The sequence below is a fragment of the Natator depressus genome, chromosome 2 (genome assembly GCF_965152275.1).
Source record: "Natator depressus isolate rNatDep1 chromosome 2, rNatDep2.hap1, whole genome shotgun sequence".
In the NCBI taxonomy this organism is placed as follows: domain Eukaryota; kingdom Metazoa; phylum Chordata; order Testudines; family Cheloniidae; genus Natator; species Natator depressus.
In genome coordinates, this window is record NC_134235.1 from 101,507,468 (window position 1) to 101,519,917 (window position 12,450).

At 46.9% G+C, this 12,450-nt stretch overlaps 1 protein-coding gene across 1 annotated transcript in view; it reads left to right on the forward strand.

Annotated features, from left to right (window-relative positions):
- The first annotated feature begins 3,430 nt into the window (after positions 1-3,430).
- NFATC1 (nuclear factor of activated T cells 1) overlaps positions 3,431-12,450 on the forward strand; it is a 144,257-nt gene continuing 135,237 nt past the window's right edge. The window contains exon 1 of the mRNA XM_074943147.1: positions 3,431-3,572. Coding sequence (XP_074799248.1) covers positions 3,431-3,572 — 142 coding nt within the window. The remainder of the gene's footprint in view (positions 3,573-12,450) is intronic.

A 12,450-nucleotide genomic window follows, 5' to 3' on the forward strand; every position in this document is an offset into this window, starting at 1 on the left:
GCTACAATAATCCACTGAAACAACAGCAGCCTAAAAATAGGGTTGTTTTCTGTACTAAGCTCTTTGTTAGTCATCACCCACTCCTAAAATAAAACCCGTGTAACAGTCGCTCCTGGTAGCGGCTGTAAACAAACTTCAGGAGGAGGGAGGAAAAGGGAAGATGAGGAGCAGCAGCAGCAGGGGGTGGAGCAGGAGCAACTCGTTCTTGGGGTAGCCGCCGCCGCAGCAGCAGCCTGAACTCGAGGCCGGCTGGGCCCAGCTCACGGTCAGGAACATCTGGAGCTGGGGCCAGCTGAGAGCGGCTCTCTGGGCTCTGGACCAGGCGGCCACGGTTAGCTGGCTGCGGAGATTGCTGCTGCTGCCGCCTTCGAAAACTCCTTGGGACTTGGAGCACAGCCACGGTGGTCCAGGCAACGGCATTAAACAGGAGGCAACAGACTGGGGATTCCGTCATTTCAGTGGAGACGGGAGGAAAGGAAAGCACTGAGAGCAGAGGGGAAAAGAGAGGCAAAGAACGAGAGAGCAGCTTTCGCCCTCCGCTCTCTTCACTGAGCTGCCCCCAAAGCACAGCGTTAGGGGCCGGGCACCGGCAGCCTAACCTTAGGGCTCTGTTATGTAGTTTGGGGGGGGGGGGGCGCTGGAGGTTTGCTGGGACTCTCTCTGGATGTGTGCGCATTACATTGCAGGGACTACTGCCGGGAGCAACGTGTGTGTGTGTGTGTGTGTTCAGCAGAGTGACTCCTCACTCGCTGGGCGTCTGGATTTTCTCTGCATTCCTGGGAAAAGGTCTCCCCGCTCCTCTCACCGCCAAGCAAGTAGCTCCCCAAAATCGATACGCCATTAAAATGAACAGCGGACACGTTAAGAAGTCAGAAAACAAGCACTTTGGTTGACCTTAACGCCTCCCCAAGCCTCTTTCCAGAGCGCACAGGGCTGGCGCTTCCCATCTGGAAAGGTAGCTCCAAAAACTCCTTTGGCAAAGAGAGAGAGAGAGAGAGACTAAAACAATAGCTGCGATTTGTCATCCGCACTTGTCTTGTTGCTCATCTGTCCCGCTGCTCCCCCCCCCCCCCAGAAGAAAACACCCCTTATGGGCCGAGCCCAAGTCCCTGGTATCTGACACTGAAAAGCACAAAGTCCCACAGAAAGAAAACGAGCTCAAAATCAAAGGGTGTTCGGAAGTGAAGATGGCTGGAGTGAAAATACTGTGGCCCCGAGCAGATTATTTAGGATTACCCCTTCACTTGAAGGGTCAGTGTCCCCTGCTATTGTAATTGTTGCATCAATAAGCACTGATGTGGTTTCGTAGTATTTTTTTTCTGCAACTAATGAGAGGTGACCGACTAGGGAGGAAATCTGCCAAAACTCCCAACTTTCCAAAAAGAAATTGGCTACTATTCAGGACCGATTCCATCCATCGCCCACGCGTTCAGTTACCATAGTGATAAAAATATAAAAACCTAGATAGATTAGACAGGATTCTATTTGGACTCTTCAATACTTTTTTCACTTTTCTGAGGGCATCTGTAATATGTGGGAAAGTGATACCTGAGAATACAAGAAATAACTGTATTCCAACCCTCCCTCCCGACACGTATCCATATAAGTATATCTACATCGTATAACACACACTTCCTATCTGGAAGCCTCTTACGTAACAATAGATAACTGAAACAATTAGATCTTTGCTTTCTCATAATTAGTAATTTGGTTCCATTTCTTGTAGGAATAAGTTACTAACGTTGGCTAGAGTAAGCAAACATTGAGCTCACTTGAATTTCATGTTTATAGAAGACAAAATCCCTTTTAGGTTCTTGAAAAAAAGTTTTTGAAAAGTCTGCCTTGAAAGACATGTCTTCGCCTTTGTATCTGAATGGATAGTTCCTCATTTGGGGGGAAACGTTTTTCTCAGGGCTCATTGTTTGAGGTGGAACATTTTCAATAATGACTTAGTGCAATAATTTGCCTCAAAGAATCTCCTATGGCCTCCTGTTCCCCAGAAGCAGATAGGATTTCGTTTATATTGGGTTTATTTTAAACCACATCTGGGTGTCATGCAACAGATTTATGATTTTTTTTCATACACCAGATATTTTAACCACCCTAACTCTCCATTTGCTGCTGTCCAATTCCAACAAGAAAGTATGGCCCTTTTTGCCAGCTGTGAGGGCAGAGGGAGAGGGTAGGAGCTGAAAGGGAAAATGGATTGAATTAAGAGACGATTTAACTAGTATCCTTCCTCCCCCCCCTTCCCCGGAGGCGCGCACTCTTTTAAAAGCTGTCGCTCCCAGTTACTGCAAGCTTTGACACTGTCCTGTTTGAACTGAGGACAGGTCCTGTGAGATGCTATTTGCGGGCTGCGGGGGGACCCCTTTGCCGGTCTCTTTCGCCCTGCTCCTAAGCGATGTAACAAGGCTGTGTTGCTCTGATAGTTACAGAATAATAAATAAATAAACTAATAATAAATCTGAGTGGCTGAAATCAACTCCGTCGAGTCTGTAAGTAATTTACCAGAATGGGATTTTCCTTTCTCTTGCCTGCCAGTGGATGCTCTTTTCCAAATTTCCACAGCGAGGGAAGCCTGCGATTTTTTACATAATGATTTCAGCATGCAGGGCTTTTCCCCCCCCCCCTCCCTCCCTCATTTATTTCATGAACTAAATGGGCTGCTTACTCATTTGAAACAGACACTTTCAAACTTTTAGAAATCTAATGAGTTTTGGGGCGGGGGGGTGCCAGTTTCTCTCTCTGTGTGTGTCTATGCTCCGATTAAACTAGGTCTTTGTGCAGCAGCTGCAGCAGGAGCTGCATCTTCAGCAGAATCAGAGGCAGGAGAGCGAGGGGGCTCCGCTTGGACTTTTCTCCCTGGCACTGAAGCTTGAAGCCTCCTGCTGGCTCCCCGCTAGTGCAGCTGAGAGGAGCTGGCAGGCCCCGTGACATCACGGGACGCTGGGCGGGGAGAGGGGCTGGGACGGGAAGGCCGGGGGGGCGGTGGCTGGGGGGGGGGGGTGTTTTCCAGCTTTAAAAAGGCAGCCGTCTCCTCGCAGCCCTGCGTCAGAGAGAGACTTACAGATTCTTCATGCTCACTGATCAAAATACACCCCCCTGCATAAGACCCCGGGAGACGGGAGGGAGGGAGAGAGGCGAACTTCCCGGGGGCTCCCTAGCAGGGCTCGCCGCAGCGCGAGTGCCTGGGCTATGCCCACTCGCTCGCCCTCTCCTCTCAGTGACATTGCCCCGGGGACAGCTGCTGCCATCTAACGTTTCCCTTTAGGCTTCCACTGTGGGAGGGGAGGGGGGGTGACACACACCGCACCCCGGTTTCCAAGCTAGCCAGAGAGCGCGGGAAGCGGGGCGAAAGAAGCGAGAGGCAGAGAGAGAGGGATTCCCCCCCACCCCACCCCACCGTCACCCCCTCCTTGCCGAGTGGATGCCAAGCCCTGGCCTTCCCACTTCCAAGCACTTTCTAGCCGGACCTCCGGATCCAGCTAGAGGGAGAGAAACTTTGGTGGCTTTGCAGCGCTCTTCCTGCCCCTTCGGCAGCAGCGGCAGCATGAAATCAGCAGAGGAAGGTAAAGACCTGGGGTTGTCAGAAGGGTTTGTGCATGGCCCGTTGTTTGCTCCTGCTTGGGATTTGCATTTTGGGGAGGAGGGTGGAAGAGTGTGGCCGGGACCGTGCCCGGGGCAGCTCGTGTCGCGGAGGAAGAGGACCGGCCGCTGCTGGCGCTGGCTGCAGTGATTGGGAAGCGGTGTCCCCCTGGTGTTTCCCCAAGGCAGCCTTGAGGTTTGAATGCGACTTTTTGCCAATAGGTGTCTCCTTTTCCTCTTGCGCTGCATGAACTTGGCCTTGGCTTCTGGATCCTTGAGCGGCAGGCAGCACAATCAAATACAATGGAGTGCTTTTTTGGCGGACCTGTCAGAATCACATGCAGGGTCTGTTTAGATTTAAACCGAACAGAGCCATTGTATTTATTTATTTTGTAGTTTGATTAATGCAGGCTCGGGGGGAATAGTTCTCTCGTCAGCTCAAGGCATCCCAGGGTACTGTGGAGTTAAAGTATGGCTGAGTGTGTGCGGCGCGTTAATGCTTCACGGAGTGGTAGTGCGCAGAGCGAAGTTAGCTTGTTGGATCATTTTTAACCACTAAATCCTGACCTGCAAATAGCACATTTGAAACGACTGTATTATGATGAAGTGCTATATGGTTTTCTGCTAGACGACACTCTATAACTAAAACCGTGTGTAACCTTTCGAAAAATTAGAAACCCTGTAAAAACAAAAAGTCTCAGCGTAGTCTGAAACCTAATAACGATGATCCCTCCTCCAGGGTATCAAAACAAATAAACAAAAGCGCCAAAGTTTCTACTATTTTATTCTTTCATGTGCACCAGGGGGAACATTTTCTCACACCTACTGAACCCTAATTCATAACATGCAATTATATTATACGTTGTGCTACTTATGACAACTCATTTCCTTTTTTGAATGCTGTTTAGGTACCCATAGTCCTAAAGTGTTCTAAATTGGAAAATACGCTAGCCAAGTTAACTGGAAAAGATCTGGGGTGCAGGTCTTTTGAAACATTTTACTGCTAGCCCATATTTAGGATTGCCAATAAGGTAACCTCTGGCCACTAGTTGTTGTTTTTTTAACCAAAGGCCTGATCCAGTGACTTAAATGGGAGTTCTAGTCCCACGACATTTTCTCCCCTAAGGCATCGGGAACCCGTGGCACTCTCTACAATAATAAAACTATTGTTTTACAAAATAGTATTACAATCAAAGCCTTTTGGTGGAATCACCATTCTTTTTGTTATGAATGACAGACTGTAGCACAGATAAGTCACTTTCATCTCTTGGCAGGTGTCATGTAGTTTTCAGCTTTCTGTTTTGGAATCAGTATAGTCACCGTGTTCACTTTAGACTCAAGCCTTCAATCTTCAAAATGTGGGAGGACGTTTGATATACCGCTCTTCAGTATAATTAAAGCCAAACATCTTAAAAGGACAAGGCGATTAAAAAGTTGATAGTGAAAATAAAAGGAGTACTTTTAAGCATAAGCTTTCGTGTTGCATCCGATGAAGTGAGCTGTAGCTCACGAAAGCTTATGCTCAAATAAATTGGTTAGTCTCTAAGGTGCCACAAGTACTCCTTTTCTTTTTGCGAACACAGACTAACACGGCTGCGACTCTGAAACCTGTCATAGTGAAAATAGTCAATAGTGTTTATTCCAGCAGCTCTGAAGTATGCTGCTTATTTTCTGAGTTTGCACAGGCATGCTAGACTACTTTTCAGTGTCTATCTTTTCTGCACAGCTTGTTTCACTAGATTTCAATTGAAAGAATCCTTCCCGTACAATAACTACAAATGCTGTTGAATTATTGGGCTCTGATACTGAAATCATTCAAACGCCTCTTTAGATGAGTTGCGTATTGCAATATTAGTAAGTAACTGTCCATGTTTGTAGAGATTTCGTGACTTTTGCCTTCTTGAACTTTCAAATGCTGCATGCAGAGGACTTCCAAAATGTTTAACTTCAAAGACAGTTAATGTTCCAACTTCAAAAAATAATCCAGAAGACAAACAAGCAAAAACATAAATGGGGGGAGGCTAAAAAAGAGAGATTCCTCTTTATTTCTATGATTTCCTGCATAATTAAATAACTTTTCTGATTCCTCTGCTAAAATGTCACAAGCTATCTGCAATAATTCACTTTACTGTTGATATATTTTTCAAGGTGCTAAGAAATTAGGCCAACAGAAAGAATGATCTAATGCAGTAAATACATAGGGGGACTCTACAAGTAAAGATTGACTCTCTGCAAATTAAGGTTTACCACTGCCAAGTGGCAACAATCAAATATATTATTTTAATTTTTAACTGTGAAGAAACTATCGCATCACTCTTAGTGGGGGGGTGGGGGAGTTACTGTATAAAGCCTTATGGATCAGTACAATGATGCTTTGAAATCTACCAAAGTATGGAGTGCTGTGCGTTAAAACGAATCAAACATTACTGTTATTTAAAGCTGAAACTGTCTTTCAGACTGTGGTGAACACAACTGGGGCGAGAGCGTCAGCTAGTATTAATTGTTATCGCTCCATTGAAGTCAATGGAGTTATGACAATTTGCACCAGCCGAGGATCTGCTTCAAAGCCTTGGAGGGGGGAAGGAGTGTCGCTGTAACCTTGCAACCATTCAGAGAGTTTTTCTTTATAGAAGTAGAACAGGTTTTCCCTTAAGTAGTGAGGTTCTCCCTAGGTTAATGGCATTGTTTTAATCCAGGTTGTTAACAGACAGGACACATTCACTCAGTCTTAACGCATTCCATCACTTCAGTTCTGTATTCCTATACAGTTCTTCAGAGGCGATGTGCCAATCTCAACATTTCACCGGCGACACTAATATTTGTTGGACTGGCAAATCAAACTGTCTGTGAATCGTTCCGAACCATCGATCAATATCGAAGGTACCAGGGTGTAGAAACAAAAATGAAAACGATTCAATAATAAATGTAGCAGATATTTTGTAATGAGTCTCCCCCTTCCTCCTCGCCGTCCTCGTGTATCATTGGCAGGAACTCAGATGGAGAGCAAATATGTCCTGCTAATCACAAATAGTTTGTTATTACTATTTCAGATGTTAAGGGAAGGCGAGCCGGTCTGAAGTGATGGAGAACTAATCATTTGTAGGAATGGATGTTGACTTTATAGATTTGTCTTCCCTTGGATCAGTGGTAATAACCCTAATGAGTGACTATGAACACTTTTGGGGGTTTGTTGGTTTTTTGGGTCAGGAAGCGCACTTCTGGTTTACCTGCGCTTTTAGCTATAATTCAGAACCCAAAGGCTACAAAATGCAAACATGTGCTTGAGAACTGTTTCTAAACCAGGGCAAACCAAAGCGAAGTGTAGCTGGGTAAAAAGAAAATGAAACTCGCACTATGTAGGCTCAAGGAGAAGTTCTGCATAGGTTACCGCTTTGAGCGAAACGTAGCAACGCCTAGAAAACCCACGGCCACAAAGCTCAGCCTTTTCAACCCGAGCTGCCTAAAGTTAGGCACCAAATCCATATTTAGATAAGCAAAACGTGGCCTGATTTTCAGTCGTGCTGAGCAGTCCCACTGAGTCAACAGCAGCCGTGGCTCTTCGGCCTCCTTGAAAATCAGACCACGGTCTGAGATGCCGGAATATGGTGCTGGCTGTGGAGGACAAAGAAAGAGAGTACATTTATGACCAGTGGAGAAGGCATTCTATTCTCCCACCATTTTCTTCTGCTCCCTCAAAGCCTTTAAACCAGCCACCTTAGTGATCCTGCTCTTCCAGAGGGTTGTTTTAAGTTGATGCCAATGCCTTGTACGTTCTCTGGTGATTCAGCCTTGCAGCTTAGAACAAACAGTGGGGAGCAAAGAAATAATGGAAACCCTGCAAAGGCAAAGGAGGTTGGTACACAAGCATTACGCAATGTATTAGCCGTCTGTCCTGCCAATAGACTGCCCCGATGTGCGATTCACGGCCACTTCGCTCCAAAACCAACCCCCACTCAGCCTATCCCAATTCTGGAGCTGTAGCTGAAGACGGGGGAAATTTCAGTTGTTAGCAACACTATCTGTAACCATCATACAATAAGTCAGAGACCACCACAAGTTCAACGTCAGTTTAGTAAATTGCCTGAGGGCAGATGTTGGCCAGCACTGAGTAGATCATAAGAGACCATTTCTAAGTCCAGCACAACGCTTTGTGACGGAAAGAAAAAAACAGAATGAATTCTGATGCAATAATCATAATCATAATAATTAATTGTATTTGCTTGGCACTTTGTAATGGAGTTTTCAGCCATTAGCCTGGAAAATGGTATTCCCTGAGTTTGTAAGGGAATGCCGTTTCCATAACTGCTTTAAAAAATATTCCTTTGAAATCCAGCCTTAAAAATTCTGGGAGCTCAACAGTTTCATCTCAGTCCTGGCTCCTGGGGTGGTGAGGTCATTTGCATGTTGTAGTCTTTAAAACTGGCTCGAAGAATCCGAAATAAATATAGTCCCAAATAGAGAAGACAACATTCTTGTAAAGTGTAACTTTTAAAACAAAACAGGGCAAAATACAGCAGACACCATTCAAAGAGCACTGCAACTTTCTTGTCAGCTTTAAAGGAAGGGAAATAATGACTTTTATGTGAACCGCTAATTCTGGGGGTGGGGTGGGGGGAAGTACTGTGCTTCGCTTTTAGGTTTTCATTAAACAATTTGCCAATTCCCCTCAGTATGAACTTGAAGACTTGACCCAGGAAATTTCCCCTTTCCTCCACCGTACGTGTACAATACAATTGATAATATTAAACGTCCCGTTGTAATGTGTTTTTTTGGCAGCTGGCACTAGTGGGTGCTGCAACTAAATGCAAAATATTACGGCTAGCCAAAAACAAACAAACAAAAAAACTCACCAACAAAACAAAAACAAAAACAAAAAAACCACCTGGAGTCACTTCGGTGACCAGAAAACAATAGTTAGCATGTAGCACAGCTCTGCACTGCAACCTAAAGTCCCCAGCCCACACAGACGGGCAAGCTGAACTCCTCCTCACCATGAGGGCCCATTATTAAGGTTTGTCAGTTGGCCAAGAAGAGAGAACTCCCCCCCCCCCGGTCCGCCCTCTCCGTTTTGTAATCAGTGCGGTCCGGGGAACTTGAAACCGGTGGCAATGAAAATGTGTCTGCCAATGTGGTGGAGAGGAAGAGAAACCCCTTCAGTTCCCAGGTTCTCTGGTGGCTACTCCACGGCGGTTCCCCCATCCCGCAGTATAGCTACCCTCCAGCTTGCAGCGGTGGCTTGTGAGCCTCTGCAGTCTCTTCGCTTTGGTCATGCTTTATTGAGCCCCAGATTTTTTTTTTTTTTTTAAGGAAGTTCAGGAAAGTTGCAAAAATGGGGGCGGGGGGGAGGGAGAGAGAGAGAGAGAGTGTGAGTGCATCCTGACTGTATTAGTAACCGCAAGCGGCGGAGCAAAGCACTGGGTGCTGTCAGAAGCGCGCAGACACGTGTCCGTAGGAGCGGGAGGGGAGGGAGCGGGGGTTTCAGTTTTACGGCTCCCGTTAGCAAAAAAAAAAAAAAAAAAAAAAGGGGGGGGGGACAGAAAAGAGACATCTGCACGGGCGGCGAAACTGCCCCCGGCGATCGGGCGTTTAGCCAGGGCCATCGCTCAGCTTGACCCTCCCTAAGCAGCCCACCTGTCTAGCCGCCTCTCGGGGTGGGGCGGGGGGAAACCCAGAGCCCTCTCCTCCTTCACTCGCGCCGAGGGGTTATTTTAAAACAAGGAACTAGAGAGAGGCAGGCAGAGCAACTCGATTGTTTATATACACCCGGAAACATCAACAACGAGAGAGGGAGGATCAGCGACAGGCCGTGGGGAGGGTCACATTACAGCCCAGAAGCCGCCCGCAGCAGCCGGGTGCCTGTACCTGCGGCCAGCCGCTCCGGCCGATTGAATTACACAGAAATTGCAGAGGAGACCAGAGCCTGCTTCTCCCACGGCTCACAGCCCCGGCGGCAGCTCTCCCGCGGCCGGGAGGGAGCAGGGGCCGCGGCCCATCGGCTCTCGCCCATCCCCCGGTGCCCCAGCCCGGACACAACGGGCAGAGCCTGAGAAAAGCTGCTCCTTGTCTCCCAGCTGGTGGGGTTGGCGCCGCGGCCGTCTCCTGAGACATGACTGGCCTGGAGGAAGAACAAGAGTTCGATTTTGATTTCCTTTTCGAGTTTAACCAGGGCGATGATTGCACCGGTGGCAAAGGTTGGTACAGGCTAGGCAGCGGCGGCGGCGGCAGCAGCCCTTGGCCGGGCTCAGAGCTTCCCGAGGGGCAGGCAGAGCTCCGGCGGCGCGCGGCGCGCTGCAGGTGGCGTGGCGCGGAGCTGCGATGCGGGGGCACGCAGGAGTGATCACAACGCGGGGCTGCCCCCTGGGAAGGAATAGGAAAAGTAGTGGCGCGCTTGGGGAGCCGGGCGGAAGCGGAAGGGGCTTTGTAGGGTTCTCGCTCTTTGTCCTAAGACCAGGACTGCTCCTAACAGCAGGAGATGGAGGCACCCCAGTGTTGCTTTTGCCAGATCCTGCTGCCCCCTGGATCCTCAGCGGTGATGGGAGGAGGAGGAGGAGGAGGAAGGGGGGTAGATACAGGCTTTAATGTTTGCAGGGAAGGGACCCCTTTTGCATTTCTTGGTTTGGGAGCTGGGGTGGGGATGGGGAAAACATTCGACTTTTGAGGGGTACTCAGCCCAGAAAGAAAAATGTTATTTATTGAGTGCGCAATCTATTGGACAATCCTCTGTACAAACCCAGAAGATGGTTGTCTATAGGAGTTTACCATCCAAATGAGAGAGAAGCCTGTAATATTAGGGTCCACATCTGAATTTTAAATATCATAGAGTTTGGGGATGTTTGCATCTGGGGTTTTGGTTCCGACATGTTAAAAAGAAGAGCCAGTGGTGAAATCCAGAGCTGAGTTTGGATTTCAAACTTTTTCCTCCAACTCAGGGGCCAGGTGTGTTTGATCTTTAGTTGGTGTTGAGTTAGAAGGTACACTTCAGACACCATGAGACACAATGTGAGAGTCCAATGGCATTTTTTTCATCCTTGGGGTGAAACCTATTGTTTAGCACTGAAATTGGCATGTGGAGAGAAGAGTGTTGTCACTGCATCCCAAGGAGATGTCACTTGCCACTTTTTCAGTGCTGGAGTTGCTCCCAGTCATGCACAACTGGACCCTATAGTGGAATCTTGGAGACACCCATCCTCCACCTCCCTGAGCATCACTAGAGCTACATTCCAAAGTTTTGACTTTCAGTCAAAGCAACACTCCAAGTATAGTGTTGCAGGTCTTCAATGTGCAGGTTTAATGTGCTGTGTTTGTATTAGCTACATAGTGACCATCTATTGCCCTCTTCTCTGGCATGTGCATGGTGTCTAAATGCATTAATTAATAACGTCACAATGTCTTGCAAATGTGGATGCCGGAAGTTAGGCACCTCAGGCTGAGATTTTCAAAGGGACCCCAGGGAGTCAGGTGCCCAAATCCCATTGAATTCCCTTAAGCACCTTGAAAATATGGACTTAAGCCACTCAATAGAAATAGTGTGATCATCAAAAATCATCTTTCTTAGATGCCTGGCCAGTGTCTCTTGCTCTCATGCTCAGGGTCTAACTGATCACCAAATTTGCAGTTGGGAAGGAATTTTCTCCCAGATCAGAAAGGCATGGACCGGGGCGGGGCGGGGGCAAGCTCCTTTCTCTTTGTGGATTAAATTCAGACAGTGTGCTACCGACTGTACAAACATAGAGGGCTGCTGTCTATAGGAGCTTACCATCAAAATGAGAGAGGGAATGGACCATTTGCTAGGGCTTGTCAGGGCATATCCAACCTAATCAATTCCCTGCCAGTGCAGAAGACTCGGGCATTGATGACTCTCCTGTTTTGTGCCTGTGGACTCCTGAGGACTAAAATGCTTTAGTCTAACTAAAGTCACTGGGCTTAGTATAGGAGTACTAGAGTGAAATTTGATGGCCTGTGCTATGCAAAATGAGCAAATGGTCCCTTCTGGCCTTAAACTCTGTCAAGTCTGTTAAAAGGTGTTTGAACAACCTTAGCTCCCCCTTGAAGTCCACGTGATGTGCCAGTGTTTGTCATCCTTAAAACAAAAACAAAACAAACAAAAAAACAACAAAAACCCCTGTGTGTGCTCAACACTTTTCCAAAGGCAAACAGTACTTTACAAGATCAGGCCCTAAGGCTGTAGAAGGATTGAAACTTTCATGTTATAATTTAATTGGGGGAGGAGAGAAGGATAGTTCTGAGTCACCATAAAGTGAAAAGTAGCGTGTTTAGGAGTTGTCACAAAACAAGAGGTTCAGTTCCAATCTTTGTTATACTAGTGTGTGCTAACACAATGCAAGGCCCAATATTGTGCAGTGCCACAATTTCCATGTAAGTCAGTGGGAGTTGAGGGTTCTCTGCATGTCATCGCATTGGGTGCAGACTGCTGAGCTTATTTCCAAAATGGCACCATCAAAGCTGTCACTATCCATCATGTGAATTCACTCCACATGTCAAAAGTCCAGATGAATTTTTTGTTGGAAGTGCACTACACATGCTCAGTAGCCACTCAGAAACATAATGCCTTGATTTTCTTTGTTGTTTCAAATTTTTCTTTTCAAAATACCTAAGTTGTTTGTGACTATTAGAGCTTTCTGCACCAAGCTTCACCTCCCAGGGAATTCTGATGGCCAGATTTCTATAAATCAGGTTTATTATGGAATCCAAGACAAGTCATTAATTATATTGGCATGAAGTTCCCTATGGTGATCATAATAATTAATATGTCTTATTAAGATGCCACCATTTTGCTACTTTACCTTAACAAAATGGTGACAATTAAATCCTTAAAAAATTCTGCTTGGGTTCTACATGATG